This window comes from Papaver somniferum, chromosome 4 (genome assembly GCF_003573695.1).
Source record: "Papaver somniferum cultivar HN1 chromosome 4, ASM357369v1, whole genome shotgun sequence".
Taxonomy (NCBI): Eukaryota; Viridiplantae; Streptophyta; class Magnoliopsida; order Ranunculales; family Papaveraceae; genus Papaver; species Papaver somniferum.
In genome coordinates, this window is record NC_039361.1 from 10,736,633 (window position 1) to 10,762,034 (window position 25,402).

Genomic DNA, 25,402 nt, shown 5'->3' on the forward strand with positions numbered 1-25,402 from the left:
TGAGCCTATTATAAAGATACCTATGCCAGACAAAGTGCACATACGACTTGCATCTTTTGAGTTGCCAGTGAATAACTCGGAGAGTCGTGCTTGCAGGTGATATCTCTAGGCCTCATATATCATAATTAACGACAGAGCTATATACTCAAGACTAAAGTTTATCATGCAGCACAGTTTGCGAATTTCAGAATGAGAAAATTTCATTTTGAAAGGATGATCTTAGAAATGGGTACATATACCAGATTTTTTAATTTTTTTTTTAATATCGTCACTGTATATGTCAAGATCAATTATCTCTAATGTGGTACAAGGCCAAGCATAATTTCTAAGATAGTTATCTCTCTTTTATACCCTTTTATTTCACAAAGACTTTCCAAAGTAAATTAGTGCGCCCATCAGCAGCCATGTTTGATTGTTTAAGGGAAAAGCCTTAAACAAGCTCAAAAAACTTATTTTTCATGATAAAATATTTAAATATTACGTTATCCACAGCTTACTTAATGTTAACATCAATGTTGTCGTTCACTCACCTTCTTCTTCTGGATCTTCTTTTGCTTTTGAGCATGGGGATTTATAAGTTTCACCGACTACCTTTCTGCATCTTGAATCTGGAAAACGGCTTCGATTTTCTTAAACCATTCGACTGAGAGGAAGTGGCTTTGCTGGCTGCATTAACAATGACTCCATGAGCATGTTCAACAACCGACCCAATAAACGCCTTGGTACTATCAAACCCTGTTTTAGGATTATCTTTTGTGGCCTTATCGTCAGAAATCTCTGATTTTGAAGTATTCACTTCTTGAGCTTTCTCCTTTTCAGATTGCAATGACTCTGTAGGTTGGAAGTTCTCCTCCGCGGTAAACTTTCTCTATTCAAATAATTATCTTCAGGATGTTGTTGCATAATCAAATTTTCAACAGTTAACCACTCAGCAGAATTTTGCTGGGATTGACTCAGATTTCTACTATTTTTCTTCAAAGAACTCTTCCCATGTTGACGTCCTTCAGAGATTTTGAGCTGCTCGAAAGAATGCTCATCTATCCAGCATCCAAAGTTCGTATCCTCGTCTTCAGCTTCAAGTTCTTCTTGCTCAAGACCGTTTAACCTGGACACAATACGAGCATATTCCTCGTCTTCACCAGCAACTTCCACATTCTGCACTTTAGAAGAATTGGATGTATCTGGCATTTCCAAATCTGGTTTATTTGACATCCTTTCTGTAGGATGCTCTTCAACATATTCGGATATTCCTCTCTTGTCTCAACAACACCTTCAGCAGCTTCAGCGGTGTCCAACATCATTGCCTTAAGGGACTCAACTTGGGAATCCAAAACTTCTCCTCTTCTTTGTAAAACCCCCACTGTTTGTTTCGATGTTCGTTGCACATAATACTCTTCTCCTAACAGCACAATGAACTCATCAGTGTGAACTAAACGACCAGGGAAGAACGCTGCTTTTCCAAATGGAACCATGATAGCATGATGGAGTTCATCAGGAAGTTTATAAACAAGATGGATTAGATTGTTGTTTTCAGAAATGAAGTGACAAATATGGTCCAACTCCTTTTGGTGTTCTGCAATGGAACCCTCTACTGTCTTTACTGCCTTTTGGGCTTCTTCTACTGAGATTAAAGATGCAAGAGATGTCACAGTGCCCTTTCCTCTTTGCTCCATTCTATAGAGAGGTGTTGAGCTTAATAGTAGTCAACGCTGGTCCTAAGCTCCAACTATGCGAGGGAAAAGAGTGGAGTATAATTTGAACAATTTCTGGATTTATAGATACAGGCTACACTGGAAAGCAAAGTATGAACATTGTAAAATCTTCTTAAATCAAAAACTAACCCTGGATTTTTAAATTATAGTACAATCAAAAGGGATTTTCAGCCGCATTCAACCGTGTAAAAACTAACCCTAGGTTTTACACAAAACCTATTCAATTGAAGAGAAAACTAAACTTTGAGGTGAAATCCCTAGCAATACTCAGATTAGAGAATTACTACTCCATAGTTTTTGGTCTCAATACAAAAACTTGAACATTCCAAACATTACACTGAAATTAGCTGAATTTTTTAGAGAAGAAGAAGAACCAAAAGAAACCCGGATAAGGAAATTACCTAATTTGATGGATGGGTCAAGCTTCAGATCTTATTTCCATGGTGAAATTTAAAGCTACGATTTAGAGAGCTGTGAACAAATCTCGAATTCTAGAGAACAGAAATGAAAAGTAACGCAACAGATTGAATTCTCACACGTTTAAGGCAACTGAAAGACTAACGGCACTACTATTATAGATTTGGGCAGTTACATGACAAGCTTATGAGAGACTAGTACAACCGTTGCCACGGTGGGAGGGCCGACCGAAGAAGAATCTGAAAATGGGTGTCTACAACTATTTTCATCTTGTTTCAGAAAAAATGATACTTTCGCCTCGTTTCATAAGAAGTGATACTTTCGCCCCGTTTAAGAAAAGTGATACTTTCGCCCCGTTTCAGAAAAAGAAATACTTTCATCCCCGTTCCGGAAAAATGATAGTTTCCCCCGCTTCGGAAAAAGTAATACTTTCCCTCTGTTTCAGAAAAGTATCACCGGAACGAAACTATCACTTTCCCGAAACCGGGCGAAAGTATCACTTTTTCTGAAACGGACGAAAGTATTACTTTTTCTGAAACGGGAGAAATTATCACTTTTTCCGAAACGGAGCGAAAATATTACTTTTTCCGAAACGGAGCGAAAGTATTACTTTTTCCGAAACGGAACGAAAATATCACTTTTTCTGAAATGGAATGTGAAAGTATCGCTTTTTCTGAAATGCAAAATTAGTATGTCCATAAACGAAAATATGGTTGCATTTGGATGATGCGTTATGCAACCTTTGTGGTGGTTTGCATAATGGCTATGAGGATTTTATTTGTTTCACAGTGAAGGAGTAATTCACTGAAAAATAGCAACAAAAGTTGTTCAATTGAAAGTTGATCAGCCGTCATTACACCTAATAGCAAATTCTTCTCTCTCTATTTTAATGGCAACTAAAGTTCTCGAACACGGCAGCATGAAAACTCGCCTATCTAATGACATGATGTAAGGAATCGATCATAACAACTTACTGCATAATAAAGAGAACCAGACATAAAAGGCACAGGTCACCCAGTAAAAGTAGTACTATCATCCCCATTATTAAGAGTATATCTACTTCATTTTCATAGGGATTTCATAACGAAGACAACAACAGACAAAACATGCACGATGACACAAAATTGCAGAAACTTATTTGCATAATTATGCACTAGTATGGCCGCACGCGCGATGCGCTTGCCGTTCCGTTTCGAAACATATAGCAACTTTTCATTCAGTAAGTTTTTCAATTACAAATATTCATTTCTACACACAAAAAAAAAGTGTAATTCATATACCACTGTAAGTAAAAACAATATCTATGAGTCTACGACGAACATAATTCCGCCTTACAACTCGTGGCTGCTGTTTGATCTACGATTTTAGGGCTACGACGGGTAAACAAACACTTTCTTTCCTGCCATTGCTACAAAGAGGTACCTCCATCAAGAAACATAAAACAGAGAAATTCTATAGCTGGTGCTTTGCGTGTCAAATCTTATAATTCAAAAAATGATAAGTGGAGCATTTGTTGGGATGCCAACCACGATACAATCACCTTAATAATATCTCCACAGCAGCTGCTAAAGCAATAGACCATGTTCTGTAAGCAGGCTAGATGGACACCACCAGCAGCTAATTTTCGTACCTTTCCGGTGCACCTGCATGAATAAGAGCAGGTACTTGGTTTACACTTGATTGGAGGTCTAATTGAAACACACATGAATTTATTAGGTGACTTTGGAGCATTTTATAGAGCCATAGTGTTTTCAGTGAGACATGGCAGAAATCAAGAATGAAGTGCGGTTTTGAACACTTTCTTATGATTGATATCTACCCGAAGTCTACTGCACAGCTCAACTTCTATGTCATAGAACCACTAATGATGGCTAGACAAACAAAAAGTTAGGAAATATTTTGAAAAGTATGATGCAGAGGTTCAAGAACAACAACAGGATAAATAAAGTCGCCAATTTTCATCTATTCCTTAGTTTCTCCTAAGTGAGTTGCATATTGGCGACATTCAAATGTAGCACGATATTTAGCATTGACAGTAATTTGTTTTTCTTATAACTAATGGCAGTGTTTATCTACAGTTACTAATTGATGTAAATACCGACAGACAGAAATTCAGATGTTGTAATGCTAAACCACCAACAGAACAGAGATACCTATGCAACAATATTGATTCAATCCTAGAGCTCGAGAAGGGTCATTTTATACTCTAACACTTCATAAGCAATACACCAATGCATTAGTGGTCATGAATCTTCATGAGAGAGTTGCTACTAAACATACTTGGATTGGTATTTTAATGGCACTGGTCTCACCACTACTGCTGATCCCTGTCAGTATCGGCCAATTTACACAACTTCAATTGTTACTTATTGCTATTTGATCCAAGGAAAAGAGACTAAATAGTAAAAACCCATGTTGCATTCAAATACAGAGAGTTAGAATTTGTTGCCGTTGTTCACAAACTTAGATTCAAACGGTAAAGATGAGTAAATTCTTACCTAACCGTCCTACTACTACTACCACCAATGTTCTGTTAGGCATTTTTGCAAACACTGAAATTGATAAATCTTCAGTACTAATTGCAGTTGATAAATTTCGTAGCAAATAAGGCTACCAACATTTCCCAAAACATTAATTAATCAAACTAAATTTTAGAAACACGAAGGATCCATTGAGAAAAATTCAACACCAAATACTTACAGTTTCCTTTTGGTTAATCCTTTTTCTTATTCTTCTTCTCTTCGTTTCCCTTTTGTCTCCTCTTCTTCGTGTAGCTGAAAATCGAAGCCTCATATCGAAATTGATCAAGTAAATCTTCATTTCATGCTAATCTATTCAAAATTTTATGAAAACCCATCCGAAATTCATTCCATGACAATCCATTGAAACTAAATTTACTAACCTGTACTTCCGCTTCTATTCTTTCCTTGGGGTTTAAAGTCGATTTTGGGACGATGAAAGAATGGGAATCTGAAATAATTGAGATCAGTGAAAGTAAAATAAAAAACTTGTCGATAATTTTGTGAACTGGAGTGGGAAAAATAATCAACTCGACCATGGAAGTGTAGTCAAGTGAAAATTTGAAATCGAGTTCAAATTTATTGTGTGAATCAATTGGGGTTTGGGGGACTCGACCATGATCTTTTCTCTCAATCATCATCATCTCCTCTCCAGATCGAACCACGAAGGAGAAGAAACAACGAAGTTTCTCTGTTGGGGTTTGGGGGACTACGAAGAAAAAAACAAAAAAAAAAGAGGTGGCCGGGATTCGAACCCGTAACCTTTAGGTCACTTTACCTCTGCTTTTACTAAACTGCCCCTCAACAAATACAACATTTCCAACTTCGGTGTCCTTTTTTCTTCCCACGAAATTTACGTGATTACCCATCGGGTTGTGTTATATTTACGCTAGTTTTAGTGAGAAATAAATGCATGGAGGGGTTCCTTAGTCCTTTCATTGTTGATTGAAAATGGTTTGGGACACCAAAATTCAATCTTTTTGTGTCAATTGAGTACTTAGAATTTACAAAAAAAGTGGCGATATAAAGGTCCTCCCTCGCTTCGCTCGGTCGGCCCAATTAAAGACCAATAGGATTAGGGGATTCGGGAATTTTGGTTTATTCCATGTTTATTTGCATCTGCCTCCCAATAGAGATCTGAGTCGACCCTGACTCGTCAGTCGTCGCGAGTCAGACGCCAGACCATTAGTCTAGTGAGAAAGAGTTTGGGGTTATTGTGTGTTGCAGCAGTTAAGGAATATTTCAGCAAATATCCCTAATTCTGAAGAGGAAAACTCCAGAAAATGGGAGTTGATTATGAATTTTCTGTGAGCTTATCATAGGCTTATAGCTAGTGAAAGTATTATTTTCAATTAATCTTTTCACACCAAGCTTTGACGGGTACTCTTATGAGTACATTGATATATAATTGGAACGTTGTGGTTAGGGATGTCAATGGATGCTAACGTAACGGAAATATGCTCTGCCGCTGCCTTGCCATTAAAAGTTAGCGGATATACGTTATACGTTAATTTCCGGCGGAAATATGAAATTCAAAAATGTAACCGTTACGTTGGACTTACCAAATAACGGATATTTTTCCACTACCATCCGGTATGTCACAGGACAACCACAAAACAGGCTAAAACAACAGAACAAATACATATTACAACTTCTAAATCCAAGAAAACAAGTTCTAAATCCATGCCACACCAAAAAAAAAGACATACAGATGTTCATGCCACACAAGAAAACAAGTTCAGAATCTTCAGATGTTCTAGCAAAAGAAAAAACCATGTTTTTTGCAAAAAAAAAAAAAGACATCTCCATCTCCATTTGCTTCAACAACTGCAAATGCATTCCTCCTCCATCTCCAGATTCTCCACTTCCAAGTGCAAACTGCATCTGCCAATGCATTCCACCTTACTCCTGAACTTCTGCATTTTGAAAGTAAAAACAAAAGTGTTAGACATTTTAAGCTGGCAATGTCATTGTCAGTGCAATAAGCCAATAAATTGCAAATAAAAGATTAAGATGTACCAGTAACACAACTATCACTGTCACTGAGAGTGAGATCTGGCAGCCAATCACCCAAACAAAGCAATGCTTCAACAAGGTCTGGAGCTAATGAACTCATGTGAGATGTGAGAACCCTTCCACCAATACTAAACATAGATTCTGAAGCTACACTTGTCACTGGAACTTCCAATACATCTCTTGCAATCCTTCAGAGAGTTGGGTACTTTGGAGCATGATTCTTCCACCAACTTAAGATATCAAACCTCATTTCTTCAGTGGTTGTGCCTTTAGGAAGAATTGGTTCTGCTAAGTAAGTCTCCAATTCTGACTTCTGAACCTCAAAGACATTGTTTTCCATAATAAAATCATCATAACCAAATTCATATGATGATGTTGTAGCTGCAGAGATCTCCATTCCAGCTAAACTCATTCCACTATCATAATAATCTGGAATTGTGGTGTTTGTTTCATAAGCACAGTAAAGAGCATTGAGTGCAAGCTCAAATTTGTTATAGTGACTTTGATAGTGATTGACACCATATACTCTCTTCATAACAAACTCCACCCATCTAGCTTTGTACCTAGGATCTAAAACAACTCCAATTCCCATCAAAGTGTTATTTTCTTTCCAGTAGCTATCAAATTTCATCCTCATATTCTTGTCCATGTCTCTGATATACTCATGCTCACTTGATTCCCAGATCTTAATGCATCTATTAACTTCTTGCACTCCATTATAATACAAATTTATCGTGGGATACTTAATCCCAGCAAATTTTGTTGAAATGACATCAAACAATTCCAAACATTCACATATATTTATTCCTTGTTGACAATCCTTAGAAGATGGTAGTATCTTGAAGTCATTATCCAATTCAGCTAGCCTAACAAAAGCTTGTCTCAAACAAATTGCATCCTTTAGCATCTTAAAGGTGGAGTTCCACCTGGTATCCACATCTAAACCCATGGACCTTGAAGCAGGAAGCTTAACTTGGGCAATTGCACATTCAAATCTCTCTTTTCTAGTCTGACTTGACATATTTTACACACTCTCTAACTGCATCTATAAATGGAGCAGGTACTCTCATTCCCCACCGAACAATCAAGCGCAATATATGATTACAACACCTCATTTGGAACATATCCCCATTAAGAACTAAACAGTCTTTGCTATCAAGCCATTTCTTCAAATGTTCCATCATAACATTGTTAGAGCTAGCATTGTCAGCAGCTACAGCAAAAAGCTTATTGTCTATGTTCCATTCTAGACACACGGTTTCACTACAGATGCTAGAACCTCTCCAGAGTGTGGTGATGGCACTAAAGTATATGCTAGTGTTTTCTTAATCAATTTCCACTCCTCATCTATGTAATGCAGTGTCACACAACAATAACCATCCTTTGTATGCTTACATGACCACATATCTGTTGTTAAACTACATTTAGATGTAATATTCTCAAATTGTTCTTGTAATTCCAGTTTGAACTCAGTTGCTAGTGTCATGATGTCTTCCCTAACTGTATTCTTAATGTAAAGCTTAGCAGGATTCAGAGACTTAACAAACTCTCTAAAATAAGGATGCTCAACTATAATGATTGGGTAACCATGTTTAGAAATCATTTTGGCAACTAGTCTCCTAGTAACAACAGGATCAAACTTCCAATTTGCTAACTTGGTTTGAGCATTACCTGTTTTGATAGAAGTAATCTTCATTTGTCCTTTCTTATTCTCAGGCTTTTCTTTGCAGATTCTCGCATGGTAATGCAAGCGGCTGGTTCCTTGGTTACTGGGAGCAGGTATTCTCTTGTGACAATGTTTGCATTCAGCTAGCAGTATCCCAACCTCCTTCCTTTTTACAACCTACTTTCCAATTTTCCTGTCAAAATCAACCCATACATCAGACCTTACTGAGCGCAGTTTTTTTTTCTCTTCAGATATAACTGGGTCTTCATCTACTTCTACATCTTGTTCTTCTTCTTCTCTAGGACGAATTGCAGGTGTAACAGAAGCAGGTGTTGAATTAATTCCAGAACCTTGAACTTGGTTGGATGCAGCAGCAACAGGTAAATGTGATGCAACTGAAAATGAGAGATTCTGTGAAGACCCAACATGGTTTGATGCTCCTCTTTCGCTTTGGGACATGATTAATTTCACAAATCTGAAATTGTGAACCCTAATTTCAGAAACCCTAAATTGAAAACTGAGTTTTGAAGATTGAAATTAAACTCAAAGAAAATTGAAGAAGAGAACCTTAGTTTCTAATCAGTAATCACCCTCAGAAGATGATGATTTCTAAGGCATAGAAGACGATGATTGATTCAACAACCCTAGTTTTCTCTCTTTTTCTCTCTGAGTCTCTGTAGTGCCGATAAAACTGAAGTGATGAATGAGATAAACCAAACATAATAACCCTAGGTGTAAGAATTTACACGTGCAGTATGCACGTTTCCGGATAACGGAACTAAACCTAACGGAAATACACGGTTCCACTACCGTTACGTTAAGAAGGAATTATCCGTTAGCTTATCGGTATCGGATATCCGTTTACCGCTATGTCGGATGGTAGCAGTAAAGGCTAACGGATTGTCGGTATCGGATGTTGGCTAATCTGTATCCATTGACAGACCTAGTTGTGGTTGATAGCAACTAAATTTTGTATCTTCACATTTCCAGAATGTGAAGACGCTCAACATCCACAATTTTCTTGTGGCGACAAATATATTGCCAGCATTAGAAGACGGCTCATTGGGTACTGATGGCGAACAAAGAATTTCCATAAATTTGAATAATTAAAAATGTAACTATTAGAGAGTGTAACTAGGGACGGAGCCAGAAATATTTTTCAGGGGAGGCAAATTAGCGAGAAACAGGGGAGGCGGGGCCACTTGAACTACACTAAGCTCCGTCCCCGAGTGTAACTCTGTTTTTACTTTCTTTTACTTTTGGTGTTAACATAGTGTTAGTGAGTCCTTTCCCTTTTGTTTTAATTCTGTTTTCTTTTTTCTTTTTCTTTTTTTTTCTTTTTTTTTGTGGACACATATTATTTTATTTCTGTTACTGTTACTTGCATAATCTTAATTGCTTTTCCTTTTTGTTTTACTTTTGTTACTGTTAGTTGTCTTGTCTTAATTGATGTTAGGGTTTTGTCATGTTTAACTTGTGCATCTGCTATAAATGCAAGGCTTCTCTTTGTAACTTGTCTTAAGACAATATAATCAATACTACATCTATCTTTTATAGTATCAGTGGTCTTAGGTTGTCTTTCCTTGAGTCGCCACCCATACTAATTGTCTTCAATACTATCACAAATTTCTTCTCTTGAAGAGCACAATCATCAACCAACCATGACAGATAATAACAATACCAATATCAAACATTATTTTCCTACTTCTATTCCTTTTTCAAATGGTTCCAACTATGTTTCCACTACACTTGATGATACAAATTATCTCGTCTTGAGATCTCAGATGGAATCCATCCTGATGAGTACAGAATTATATGGATTTGTTGATGGATTTATACCTCTACCTCCTGCAACAAAACTTGTTGATGGTACTCAACAACCAAATCCATATTTGGCTCTTTGGCCTAAATGGGATCGTTTTGTCATCAGCTGCCTCAATGCAACCTTTAGCTCCTCTGTTTCGAAGGATATTCTTAGAAAAACAACATCTAAAGAGGTTTGGGACTATTTAGCTAAATCCTTCTCTAAACAGTTTGTTCCTAGGAAATCTATGCTTCGTAATCAATTGTATGCATGAAGAGAGGGTCAGATTCTATTGTTGAGTATTTACAGAAACTCAAAGAAATTTCTGACTCATTATATGCTATTGGAGAGAAAGTCAATGAGTCTGATTTAGTTATGCGTGTTTTAAATGGTTTGGGTTGTGATTATGACAACTTTGTTATCTCGGTTCAAAATCGAGTTGTAGATATATCTTTTAATGAGCTAAAGTCTCGCCTTATTCAAAATGAAAAATGGAAGAATTAACTAATTGAAACCATTCTAGCTCTTGATGATATTACGTCTTCCGCATTCTTCACCAAAAAACACTTTTCAAACAAATAATTCAGGACCCTCCACCCATTATAATCCACCTGATTATACCACTTGTGTGTGTCAAATTTGTAAGCAACCAGGTCATTCGACCTACATTTTCCCTTACCGGTACACTAAACCCAATGGCCATAAACAAAATCGTCAAAAACCTCAAGAAAATGGCTCCAATCAAGTCCAAACAAAGACTTGACTTCCTACTATAATCTGATTCAGATTCCACCAGCCATATGACTAATAATGTTTATATTCTTCAAAATCCCTTGACATATGTTGGTCCAGAAAAGTTCTTAATATGTGATGGAAAACTCTTACATATTGCCAAGGTGGGTGATACTATTCTAGAAACCCCTGACTCTAAGATTGAACTTAAAGATGTTTTATATGTGTCAGAGTTGAAGCAAAATTCGGTTTCAGTTGGAAAAATCACCAGTGATAACTTCTGCTCTGTTGAGTTCTCTCCGAATGGTTACTCCATCAAGGGCTTACATACACAACAAGTTCTAGCTGAAGGTCCTAAAGATGGTAATTTTTATCCTATGATCTCAACTACTTTTGTATATCCTCAAGCACATGTGACTGTTCAGGGTACTTCCACTTTATGGCACAAGAGATTAGGACATCCTGCTAATCCTATTATGCCTTCAGGATTCAATAAGGGGAAGGCGGTCACTGTAACACAACCAAGCAAATACAGGAAAGAGAAAACTTGTTAATCTGGGAATCAGATTGCCCAATGTTTAATACATTACCTTTACAATTCACCACCATTTGAAATCGGTAAGAATTTTTCCACATGTTGGTGTGCACTTAGAGTATTCGGCTCAAAAGGATTTCCAAAGAGGAATAAAATAAAAATAAAATAATGACTCTGTGTATGTGACTATGTGAGCATAAAACTTATCACGCCATTTATTTCTTAACCTTTCAAGATGCTTTAGCTTCTCCTTTTGATGTACATTCGTATTGTAACTGATATTAACTGATAGGTACAGTAATCGAAGCAATCAAATTTGGAAATTAAGCAAATATGTTTGCTTCACAAGCAATTCTCCTAAAGTGTAGGTTCACAAACTTATGACAGGGAAAAATAGTTATTGAACATTATTTTCCTCTCGAGCACATTTACAAACAGATAAAATTTTAATAATACAAATCAAATCAATAGTATCTAACTAATAGCATCTGAATGAATGATATACTGCTATTTTTTATTTTATTTTTATTTTGAAAAAGAGGTTTCCCTCATTGCATTGATAAGAAAGGACCGTACTCTCCATAAGGAGAATTCCGCTACATGGTTACATCTTCATTCCAATTCTGGATATTTAGATAGTTTAGGATTTTCCATAGGCTCTCCCCTTTACAACTATGTTTGATAATATACTTGTTACAAAAAACTGAAATTTTTGCATCCCAAATTACATTGCTTCTCAAAACACGAGTAAAATCTTGAACTTCAAAATTCATGTCCAAAATAGCTATGTTGTCATTTTCTGCACTCTTCTTACATCTTTGCTCTTTTTCTTCGGCATACTTTCCGATCAACAAAATGAGAGTAGGATTAGAGTCACTTTCGAAGTTGGTTTAGTAACCACTCCATTCTTTTGCCCATTGAAAAGCCGCTTCGGCTGCTACCTTCTCTAGTTGTTCTATACTCGAACAATCGGCATGGAGACCTCTAGTTTCTTTGATGTTTCTTGTGTGATCACAGAGAGTTAGTCATCATAGTGAGAACAATATCAATTTTAAGTCAATGATTCATGTTATCCCCTGCAACTGGTTAATATTGGCTTTAAGGTTCTCGTCATTCAGTGGATTGTAATATAGTAATATAACCGCATTATGTCATATCCTGCTTTGCTAATTGTCCAATAGTTATGGATGTAATTTATGATGTTATTAGCTATTATTGGGCTATTGTGGATTTCCATTTTGATGGTGATATTAGACCTAGCCTTCCATATATGCCACACTATAATGCTACATAAGACTTGACATTTTAAACCATAGCCTCCTCTGTCAGTATTCTCAAAGCAATCATTTAGCCAATCATGGGAGAAAATAAAATTGCCATGCAACCAAATACGGGTGTAATCATAATTAGCCTAAAGGAGATAAAAAGAATTTACTTAAGAGAAAATTTAGTTCATCCAATAATTTTTACTCCGATGCAGTAAAGAAGAAATTCACCAAAATTGAGAACTATAAAACATCATCATCAACAGCATAAGGGGATACAAATAGATATAACCAAACATGTATTGTAGTCTCTCAATCCTCTGAACAAGTTTTTTAGCGTATGTGTCTTTGATTTTCTCAACTTCTTCATGTAAGAATGAAGGAAGCCCAATTCTAGACGCCCTAAAACTCATGGAGTTTTCTGCAAGTTATGGTCAATGAATGGAAGAGAACTAACTTAGATAATGAAGGTTTTTCTTAAATATAACTCACGGTTTTATTAACCATAGCCCCTTTGATTCTGGTCAATACTATTTGACCATAATTTAAGGTTTGAATTTCTCATTTGTTATCCATAGCCCATAAAGTAGGTGTCCGTCTTCTGAGTCAAATAAGTCGGTAAATCGATGACTTAATAACCAGTAGAAAAATACAACCATAGGTAGCCATTAAAAACGATAAAAATTATGTCATCCTTATTTGTCGATGGCTTAATCGTTCCCAAAACTTGTAATGAGATGCGAACTCTTTCTCGTTTACCTCCCATTTGCATGCATCGTTGATAAGAATCGCAGGTCCGCTTGAGTAGTGCAAGATATTATAACTAGGAGCACAACAACGGGATAGTTCTTTCGTTTATATAGTATCAAACTCTTGTTTGCTCAAACTAGCGTGTTCTGTATCAAGGCCTATTTTTTGTTAATTCAATATCTTCGTGGCAAATGTTAGAGTAGAACTTCATATGGTGCTGAAAACTTGTTCGCAGTCCGTGCAACTCAGTACACTGTGTACTTGTTTTCTTGTTGAATGATAAAACTTTCTTCTTTTTTCTTTTTAAATTGTTTTATATTTTTTTTAACTTACTTCGTCCCTTATGTACTTATTAAATCTCTGAGATGATTATGTTGACTAGTTTTTAAAAAAAAATTGGAAACTAAAAATTCTAGGGTTTATGGATAGAGGAAGAAGTAGAAGGGAAAGTGTTAGGTTTAGGATAAAAGACGTGAAGATACGATTGGATAAAATAGGTGAAGATACGATCGGTTATATCTCAAGTTAACTCACCTAGCTGTGAATTCCTACTAACTCAGTAAACACATTTTGGGTTATGATTTGGGCTATGATTAATAAGTTGAAAAAAAAATATGAGTTATGAATAAAATGGGTTATGGTTAATAAAAGCATGGACTATATTTAAGAGAAACCATATTGAATTTCATCTCTTCACTGTCTTTCTCTCGTTTAAATGACAGAGCCATCGATAGAAAGAAGTAGAAGATTAACCCATTTATCTACCTAAACCTAACTCCTAACCAGAGAGGTTAAATCGGTCAAAAACATTATAACTCGCTCGGCCAGTTCAACTAATTCTGTGACTCGCATATGGTTGATAGTCTTTAATGATTCAAACTATTTTTGGTCCTTTACACGGAATGTGTAATATTCCGGAGCTTTGCTCAAAACATTTTACTCACTTGTAATTAATAAAATATATCTTTATCAAGAAATACTCCCAAGATTATACGTAGAAGACAGACCGATTAATGAATATGAAAAGTAATTGTTCTTCCCTCTTAAAGTGAAACAAGACTATCAGTATGAACTATTGATTGAATATTATTACACCCTAGTCCCTTGCACTCCACAAGCCTGCATGTATTTGAATAAACATTATAAATGAATATCCTTTTCTTTTGTCTAACCAATAATTCTCCTTTTCTATAATGAAGGACTTCCATAAACAGTTTGTTTTCCCAATTCCCAATGGTGTGGAAGGAATTAATAAAGAGAAAAAATTCCCCTGTGGGAAGAATCACAGTGTGCCTCCTAACCCAACACTTGGTTTCATGATTTAGTACCGACAGCTCGAGTTTCTTTATCTCTATAGAATCACAAATGCATAATTCTTCTTCAAGCTCAAATAAATGCACCCGTGATCTATGTGCCACTGACATACCAAGAAATCCGTCGTGTCCTATTGTCTCAAACTTCTTTGTTTCCGGTTGAAATGACACGATCGAATGTGAATGGGAGGGGTAATCACCGGTTGCAACCTTAAAAGAGGTTTGATCAACCATCCAATAAAGTGTCTTGTTTACTATCACAGCAGGTCTATCACTGGATGGAGGATATAAGAAGTTGCCGACCTTTTCCCGTGATCCGGTGCCAAAATTATGCATTTCAAACTCAAACGGCGCACCATCCTTGGAAACAAAAAGCAATACATACTCCTTTCTTAGAGAACAAAAATAAAACCCACATGCGATGAAATGTGAATCTGTGGGAGTAAAAGTAGCCCTTTGATTTGTAATGGGATTCAATAGATAGAAAACTGGAAGATCTTTGTTTTTGTTCGAAAATAAAAGAAATCCATCATGAGAACCAACCAGCAGTATGGGATCATGCTTTTGGTTATAACATGAGTCAATTGTAACAATTTTTCTGTTAACATGAGAAGATTCCCCGTCGATAAAGTAAAGCTCTATATTACCATGATCACAAATAAATGCTGGAATACATTGCAGAATTGTCACCGGTGGTGGTGAAGCTCGATCAAGCTGCATTCTAGGAAAATATGGAGTTTTGGTTAAGACTTTTAATGCTTTAGAATCACGTTGGCATTGCAAGATACACTTAGGTGAAAGCCTACTGAGTATGTCTTCGATTACAGAATTTGGAAGATCGGGAAGATCATCTACTTCAGTATTTAAAGTAAACAATCCGATTAGCTTTCTCCAGCATATGGGAACCCACCCCATACAAGGAACAAAAACATTCATCTTTATCTGTAATTAATCAAAACATGAAACAGAATTACTTTAACAACCACATGAACTTAGAGGACAAACTAAACCTCAAACTTGAGCCATATATAAGATTAAACAAAAGTCCCTCTGCAGCATATAAGATGCAAAAAAAAAAAAGAAAAAAAGAAAAAGACTAGTAAATAATTAAGCAGTGCAAACAACTATACGGAGTTTCTAAGATGGAATTTAAAAGGGGAAAAAGAAAGGAAAAACTAATGGCAAATTTAACTCCAGGCTAGGTTGCAATCAACAATACAACTATGCAAGAATGATAAATTGCAAACAGCCGTGCAACAGTGGTGGTGTTCAGAAATATAATAAGTGCATGGCTTTAATCTACTATGTATTAAAACACATATTAGTATAACTTATCTTCTTGTACTTATAATGAGAGATTGAATCAAACCTCAAAGATTTTGCAGAGCTTTGCGGAAATCTAATTTTGCCTTTGATTATATATTTGTTTTTGTCCAAATAAGTCCATATTTATGTGGTTTAGTGTGGTTTTTTGAGAGTTAATACCGGAATTTACACGTTCAAAGTTAAAATTATACTCCAACTGGGAGTCTTATTAAATTTCTGGAAAAAGTTAGAATTCTACCCTAACTGGGAGTCTTATTAAATTGCTTTCCAGATGGAATCTCGTTATTGGTGTATTGGGTCTCTACGCGTAATATCAGTGCAACAACATGAAATATCGTATGGAAAATTTGAAACTATTATTAAACCTGGCGTTTTTAGGGGCCACCCGAAAGGATTTAGGTATCAATTTATACTCAGCCAAAGACTCTAGTTAAGGGGTACCCTATATGATATTGAAGTTACATAAATGCCCTTCTGGTAAAACTATATAAAAACCGAATCAAAAACAATTCTACTCATTTCAACTCTTCTTCCAGTTTCCTATTATCTTCCGATTGTGGAAGAAATTTTTTTTTTCCTCGTTCAACCGAAACATCGCCGCGAATCGTAAAATCAAAACATCTTCGATTCGTTTATAAAACAATGGATAAGAGAAATGAAACACACAGACCTAGAACCAAAAATGTTGCTCGGGGTATCGATCCTAAGATTGGGATTTTAGCAAGAAATAAAGAAATTGTTGCTGCAAATGAAGAAGAATGCGAAGAACGCGAAGAAGAAGTACCCGGCAATGTAGTCGGTGGTGGCGATTCCGATAGTCAAACACTTCGTCAACTTCAAATGGCCCCAATTAGGTAAGAATCTATAATTTTTGGGGTTTATTTCGCTTTAATTCGTCGAATCGAGAAATAAAATTTCTAGGGTTTTCGGTTATTTATCCAGATTCGGACGATATTCATGCTCCTTTACTTCCGAATGTAGTCGTGTTCTTCATTTCTCAAGAACATCGACAGTATTCGGGAGAAAGATTTGATGATTATCTGCCGAATATTGGTGGCCATATCTTCCTGGATACAAACTGCTAATAATCGGTAGTTTAATGAATTTTTTGGCTACCGAATATATTTAAGTAGACACACAGTATCCGGAAGAACACTCACTACCGAATGTATATTGAAAAAATCTCAAAATTTCTGATATAGGAAAAATCCCATTTTGGGGCCAGTATTTATTCGGAAGACAATATAATGTTTTATACCTCCGATTGTGTATGATAAAATTTAAGAGTTTCTGAACTCCAGTTGATGAATATTCGGTTGTAAACAAGTTTAATTATATTCCGATTGTTTTTCACTCGGACAAAAATATGTGTCTTCTTACTTCCGAATGTGTACATTCGAGTTATAGATGTGCACTTTGTCTTCCGATTGTGTAGGATGAAAAATTTACAGCTTCTGAACTCCAATTGATGCATATTCGGTTGCAAACATGTTTAGTTAGCTTTCGATTGTTTTGTATTCGGGATCAATATGTGTCTTCTTACTTCCGAATGTGTACATTCGGATTATATTTCCATACTTTGTCTTCCTATTGTATAGTTTGTAAATATTGTTCCTTTCTTTGTTGTTTAGACAAAGTCGAGAAGGGAGGAAGAAAGTGACAGCTAGTACTAGGAGGGAAAGGAGTGCCAAAGATAATTCAAGTGCTCAACAAAGAGAAAAAGCACAAAGCAGTCAACAAGGAGTGCAACCAAGTGTTGAACAACAAGGCAGTGAACAAGGGGTGCGACCAAGTGTTGAACAAGCCGCTCAACAAAGTGCAGGACCAAGTGTTGAACCAGTTGATCCAGTGCCAAGAGTAGAAGAAGAAGGACAACCAAGTGGTACCCAAAAAGCCAAAAAAGGAAAAGATGGTGTAAAGAAGGATATTGCTAAGAAAACATCACATCTTGTCCCTCAGCACTTGAAGAAGAAGGGTATTCCAACATGCACAATCCTTGGGCTACCAGCGGATGGAGAAAAATTGCTATTTGGATACAAAGACTCATGGGCCAGAGAAATATACGAAACCGAGGTAATAAAATTACTATTTTTTATTAATGTATTGTCTATGTGTTATATCGTAATATTTGTATTAAGGATTTTTTTATGTACTTTAATAGGATCATCAAGATGCGGTCCGTCTACTCAAACCTACCGCCGCACCAACAAAAATGCTTGCGTGGCCTTTATCCGGTGAATGTGAAAGGTTCAAGACAATTGTTGCCAACTCGGGGTTAGCTAATGCCGAGAATTCATTGTTGGAACATGATCGTGTGGCCATATCGGCGTTCGTGGAGAGAATGTATCCTGAGACCGATACTTTCCATATGCCGTTTGGGGAGATGACGATTACCCCGGATGATGTTGTGCAGATTCTTAACCTTCCCGACCAAGGCACAGCTGTGAAGTTTAACTACACAAAGCAGTTAAGTTGGGCACAACTTTATTCTCTAACTAACAAGTGCTTAGGTTGGGATGAAGAGACAACAACAGCAGAGTTTAGGAGGCATGCAGTTATAGAACAAGACAGATCAACATTACAGCTTTGATGAATATGTTTCGAGGCACCTTGGAGAAGGAAAAGAATGGAACGTTAACTGATGAGCAAGTGAACCACGCTGCCACCGCATATCTCCTTGTGTATTGGGATGTGTCATATTCCCCAATACTTCTGGCAACCGGATCGACGCCAACCTTATACAACTTTTGGATCCTCTCCATGAAGTCGGTGACTATTCTTGGGGCACGGCATGCCTAGCATTCTTGATGGAAGAGTTGAGAAAGGCTTCGAGGCTAGGAACCTGCCAAGTTGCCGGGAACGTGGCTCTATTGCAGGTTTTTTCTTTAACTCTATAACTCACTCTATAGTTATTCGTAGACAATACATATGATGCATATCATAACTCCAAAGACGCATATTCGGTAGGAATTGATCCATCTTTTTTCCGAATGTTGGTTATTCGGTGGTAGGTACTTACTTGTTTTCCGATTATATATAATCGGAAATATTCTTTTGATATTAGAACCGAATATACAGGCCAGAAAAACTATAGGTTACTGAACTCCAAATGACGCATATTCGGTAGGAATGATCCATCTATTTTCCGAATGTTGTTATTCGGTGGCTAGGTACTTAGTTTTTTTCCGATTATATATAATCGGAAATATTTTTTGATATTAGACCGAATATACAGGCCAGAAAAACTAGGTTACTGAACTCCAAATGACGCATATTCGGTAGGAATTGATCCATCTATTTTCCGAATGTTTTATTCGGTGGCTAGGTACTTAGTTTTATTTCCGATTATATATAATCGGAAATATTTTTGATATTACTACGAATATACAGGCCAGAAAAACTATAGGTTACTGAACTCCAAATGACGCATATTCGGTAGGAAATGATCCATATCTATTTCGAATGTTGGTATTCGGTGGATAGCTACTCAGTTTTTTTCCGATTATATATAATCGGAAATTATGTTTGGAAATTACTACCGAATATACACAATCTATTTACTAAAACTTGGTTTCTTATGTATATAGGCATGGATCTATGACCACTTCCCTATCCTGAAGTTGGCCGGAGAGAACCCGGGGTGGTGCAAAGGTACTCCTAGAGGAACAAAGTATATATTTGAAGACAACCGTTCTAGGACAAAGGAGCAGCAGTTGATTCGCATGAGGGAGATTTTGGACCAATTGAAGGCCTCGGACGTATGCTTTGATCCATACAAGGAAGATCGAGTCAGTGGGCATATAAATGTTCGGTCGGACTTGTCCCTTTATTTTGGACCATTGTGGCACCCCACAGGATATGTGATGTATAACCCCTCTAGGGTGATGCGACAACACGGGTATATACAACATCAACCTCTGGAGAAAATGGGGGATTACTACAAATTGGAGTTGGAGTTGTGTTCTTCTAGTGGTGACAATCTCACGATTGTTCACACAGGCCCACCTACTGTTCTTGATAACTGGGATAAGAGGAATGACTTCATTATCGACACTGGTAGACGAACCACCCGAGGTAATGAAAATTCTCCAGACTATATGAGTTGGTATAACAAGGTATCACATCCTTTGGTTATCCGTGAAATCAAATCCAACACTACTGCGGCGGGTTCAAGTTATAATTGTATCATCAAAGACAAACCAGCTGGTTATGATAGACTGGTGCGTGTTCTTATATTTTTGTTCATTTTATATTATTCCTATAAAGCTTAGGTACTTACCGTTTGATGTTATGTCATTACGTATAAAAAACAGGTGAATAGGTTCAAGCGTGTTTCCAAAATGTTAACTGCATGCCTGAAGAGCGGAGATCCCATGCCAGCTGAGAAGATCAAAGAGGCTAGAGATCTAGTTGATAATATGGATAACGAAGATTATGCTGCCCAGTTTGGGGAGAAAGTAACGAAGAGGCATCCGCCCAAGGTGGTAGTATCAAAGACGGGTAAAAGAACTCGAGCTTCATCGAGCGCTGAAGATGCTCCAACTGAAGGTGCTCAAACCCGTGGTCGTGCAGGACTGGGAGGTAGTCACGGTCGTAAAGTAAAGAAGAGAAGATAAATGACAATGATTTTTGTTGTACATTCGGAAATTTGTTTGGGTAACTAAGTTAGACAAGTTCAAATGACAATGATTTGTGTGGTATATTCGGAAGTTTTGGTAACTAATTTAACTTCCGATTATTTCAAAGACAAAATTTGAAAAGTATAAGTTTTTCCAAATTCTGATTTTTGGGCCATCGTACATTCGGAACTTTACAAAAAACCTATCCTCCGAATATTACAAGTTCAAAACAAACCACGCCATGGCTCCAGGTGGTTCCAAGGGCCAATATTGAAGGTTAGACAACCGATATTCGGAAGTGTTGGTAACTAATTTAACTTCCGATTATTTCAAAGACAAAATTTGAAAAGTATAAGTTTTTCCAAATTCTGATTTTTGGGCCATCGTACATTCGGAACTTTACAAAAAAATTATCCTCCGAATATATAACCGAATATTACAATCGGTAGGTTGTTTAACCGAATATTACAATCGGTAGGTTGTTTAACAAAATAATCTACCGATTTCGTATAATCGGCTAGTTGTTATATTAATAATACTCCGATTACATCCATTACATAAAGTTCAAACGGCCTTAACCTTACAATTTCGTCAAAAGCACCTAAATCCATACTCCTAATTGACCATAAAAGTATTAAAACAGATCATAACTTCCAGTGACCATAGAAATTGTCCCTCTTGATTTTGTAGCATCCTTCATGTTCAAATCGTTTCCCCTAGAGGTCCACATACCGGCGATCCGAAAGATTTCTCTGAAATTACGAATGAGTAACAAGTTAGTACTAACTTTTGTTAATGTGAGTTGGAGTTACAAAGATACTTACTCGTTTTTCATACGTCCACCAAGGAAAAGCGTTCCTAACAAACCGTTCCTCATCTTCAAGTTTGTCAATCTCCTTATCGAGCGCATTCTTTCTCATCTTAATGTCATTGGATGATCTTCGAATTCGATTACCTTCTAAGGCCTCAAATACCATTAAGATACGGTTCCATATCTGCTCTTCGGATTCCGATTTGTGGAGCTTGTGAACACGATCTTGAGCAGTTACCACAACCCACGCTCTATAAATAGCACAATCTTCTTCTTCGGCAAAAGCAATATCCATGTTTTTTGTTATGAAAATTAAAACTGAAGAAAGGAAATAGTTTGGTGCAATTGGGGTGATAGATATGAGTTTCTTCATATAGGTTTAGGGTCCAACGGCTCTTTTTGTTTTTCCCAAAAACTCCAACGGCTAATTTGACGAAAGTTGAATGTGGAGAAACCAATAATCGATAGGTATTGTATTTAGCATATCTACCGATTATGGTAGCTTTCAAAATTTGAATTTGGGGCAACTTATAATCGGTAGGTTTTGTAATATATTTAACTCCCGATTAACGCTGCATCCAAAACACGAACCAAGTGGTTATGGCTGACTGTGTACACTCAAAACATATGGAATATGGCAAGGGTTCGACCTATGGCTCCTTATAATCGGTAGGTTGTTAAGTTGTATTCCCTTCCGACTACAATCGGAAGTCTGGGAAATATTTTGGCTTCCGATTGCAATCGGAGGATAACAATGTTATCATATCCTCCGAATATATAAGGGTAATTTCGCCATTACGAATTACGCGAGATAAGGGCTGGCTACATTTTCCCTTTGGCTGATCTTTTTTGTTTTATTGTTGGCCCCTAAATCTTTTCGAGTGGCCCCTAAAAACGCCGTGTTATTAAACCTCCAATAGCTTGCTAAATTTTTTTTTCGCCTGTGTTGACATCGATCCAAAAACTTTGGGATCAAGTCTTGATAGTTGGTGCAACACACGGCTCTTCACAATACACAACAAAACAAAAGGGCAGTAAGTTTGTATTTTAGATTATTTTTTAAGCAACATAGAACCATGTTACGTTGCTACCTTGGAACACTTCTTCTTACTCTCTTAACATTGATTCGATACCCTGTAAAAACTCCAAATGTAATACACCTTCTTTCCACGTGTTGCAAACAACGATTGCATGAGGCACAGATGTAATAATTTTTCACAAAAGATTAAGGTAAAAAATGAAAAAAAAGAGAGAAATCTAAACCTAAACTCTGTTATCCAGATCTTGTTTTCATTTTCGTATCACTTTGTTCATGTTGGCCATGATGCAAGCAATCACCCGTTTAGACTGATTATACTAACTGATTCATATTCATAAATCAAATAGTAGGATTTAAAGTGTTGGAAATCACGAGTTTGAAGAAACCAGAATTCCCTGATTTTAGTTTTTGAGTTGTGTACTATGAAGGATCTTTAGTTTGAACATCTTACTGTTGTATTTTGAAAAAATATCATACTCATTGCTTTGATTTGGTAACTAATGTGATCAAATTTTAAATTTTGATTAACTTCTCACGATTTTTCTTCTCTTTAGATTTCTCAGTCTCAATCTCAACTCTGTATGGCGAGGAGAAGAAATCAGATTTCATCGATCAAAGCAGAAGCAGAAGAAATTATATTTTGAGAACAATGGCAACTTCTACTATGGCTGCTGGATCGGGTATAGTTTTAACCTGACCCACTACTTTGTCTTCTACACCCGGGATTGACCCGAAAATCTCTGTTACTTTTCTGCATACTCTGTTTTTTTTTTCAGATTGGAATTATTTTAGAGGAATCATCCTTGAAGATTGTAGCCATTCTTCGTTTTATTGTATTGAAAATAGATGTATAAATTGCCTTGTTTGATCAGCTTGATCTTCAGAATTGATTTTTTTTTCTCTATTTTGAATGAATATATTAATGAAATTGATCGATTCAATGGATTGTTTGATAAACTTTGAACTATTAATATGTTCATTTGGTTGTATCAGAAGGAAATCGATAATCAATTTGATTAATTATCTCAAAATTCTTCTTAATTTTGTGAAATTGAAAAAATAACGAAACGGATTTCAGTTTCTTGGGACATTTATCGTGACGGACAAAATACAATGGAGTCATCGTTAGGGCTGCACATACCCGACCCAACCCGCGGAGGCATGGGTCAACTATGAGTGAGGCACGCTAAAGCCCACCTATCTTGGGTCGGTTGCGGGTAGAAACTTCCATCACCCGAACCGACCCACCCACCCGCCCAAAACTAACATAGGATTCCTGACCCTTAGATCTAACCTAGGATGAATTATCAGAGCCGTTGAATTGATGAATAAAAGTAAAAGACCTAGCCTAATCGCATTTTCCTTCTCTTCTCTTCCGCGACCTCTTCTCTCCTTCTCAGGTAGACTCCAACTCCATTCTTTTTTCTTCGCTCAGTCTCAGATTCGCTTTGTGGATTATCGGCATCACAAGAAGCAAACCAATAACGGAAGGTAAGATTAGGAACCGTTGTAAACTTGTAATTTTTTGATGATGTGATTTCTTGTAATTTTCAATTTAGGGTTTATTTAGGGTTTATCTGTTTAGGGTGTTGTTTTTTAATTTTAGTTTGTAATGAATTGATATGATGTTAGAACTCAGTAATGAAGAGTTTAATCAGTAGATTCAAAGGATTCTTGAATGTTTATGTGTTTAGGCTCAATTTAGTTTAGTTATGTGTATGTTTATCAACCGAGAATTTAACAACTTAACTTTGTCCGTGAACCTCTTTTTCTGCTATGATGATTTTGCACACCGACATATTTAGCTTGAAATTGTCTAATCTCTTTGTGTTTAACTCTTAATATCAAGATGTGTATATATTTTAATGTGATAAATGATTTCATGAAGATTTGTAAATCTAGGCAGCCAAATAAGTTATAATTACCATCATAAATCAAGCCTTGAATTGATTACCTACCAAGTTCTAATTGATTTTTTAGAGTATCCTATAACTGTTTGTGAAAATTACCTAGTCAATTAGAATTTTGAAACTTAAAATACAGTCTATAAATGCCGTGTGAATTGATCTTGGTCTTCTTTGTTTTAGAGCGTTGAATCTGGTAATATTTGCATCCCTATTCTCACATTATCTAAGTGTCATCATATATGCTGGATCTGCTTCTTAAGCTATGTTACATGATCGTTTTAATCACCCTCAGTTTTTTTTGAGGTTTTGAAATAATATTGGTTAAGAACGTTGTTGTAAGAGAAGTACAATAAAACTGTAAAGCACGCGTAGCTACCGTGTACTATTTCATCTAATTAAAGTGACTGTCCTTTCGGTGTACTGATGGGCAGTTTGTGTTGGTACTTGCTGTTGTTGTGGATGGATAAACTAAAATGTTCATTTCGCTTGCAGAGCTATTCGGTGACCTTGCTGCTTCTTCCATCGTCATAGATGATTGATTCCTATTGGCTTAGACAAGGTAATGACGCCAAGGGTCATTGTCAGTAGCTTGATCTTTCTGAGTTCATCTTTGTTACTGTAACTAATTTACAGACTTCGTTTTATTTCAGGCTTTCAGCGCATTCGGAGGTAAAACATCCACAAACTTGCAGCGACTCGCTGTTGGTCGCTTTATATGATATTAGGCTTTAGTATAGTAGGCAATACTCAATAGTAATGCACTCTTTTATCTTTTGAGCTTTGAACAATTGAACTCTGTTCCTTTTTATTGTTAGCCTTATCAACTTTGTTATACACTTATACTCAATAACTCTGTTCCTTTTTATTGTAATGTCATTTTATTTTATGGTGGGTAACCCACCACCCACCCGACCAAACCCGCCGTCACAATGGGTCGGGTGAAAACCGACCCGTTGTGATGTTGGGTCGGT

The 25,402-nt window shown here is 36.6% G+C and overlaps 1 protein-coding gene and 2 long non-coding RNA genes across 3 annotated transcripts; 1 reads left to right on the forward strand and 2 right to left on the reverse strand.

Annotated features, from left to right (window-relative positions):
- Positions 1–792: 792 nt before the first annotated feature.
- On the reverse strand, positions 793–1,673 carry LOC113271993 (RNA polymerase II subunit 5-mediating protein homolog). Its single transcript, XM_026521912.1, has 2 exons — positions 1,271–1,673; positions 793–1,181 (listed from the first exon to the last, which is right to left on the reverse strand). The coding sequence occupies exons 1-2, from the start codon at positions 1,671–1,673 to the stop codon at positions 793–795; spliced, it is 792 nt and encodes a 263-aa protein (XP_026377697.1).
- Positions 1,674–3,296: 1,623 nt separating this feature from the next.
- Positions 3,297–5,339, reverse strand: LOC113273524. Its single transcript, XR_003322449.1, has 3 exons — positions 5,032–5,339; positions 4,830–4,903; positions 3,297–3,772 (listed from the first exon to the last, which is right to left on the reverse strand). It is a non-coding gene; the product is annotated as an uncharacterized LOC113273524 (long non-coding RNA).
- A 17,242-nt stretch (positions 5,340–22,581) lies between these two features.
- On the forward strand, positions 22,582–23,395 carry LOC113273525. The gene is made up of 2 exons (XR_003322450.1): positions 22,582–22,715; positions 23,079–23,395. It is a non-coding gene; the product is annotated as an uncharacterized LOC113273525 (long non-coding RNA).
- Positions 23,396–25,402: the final 2,007 nt, after the last annotated feature.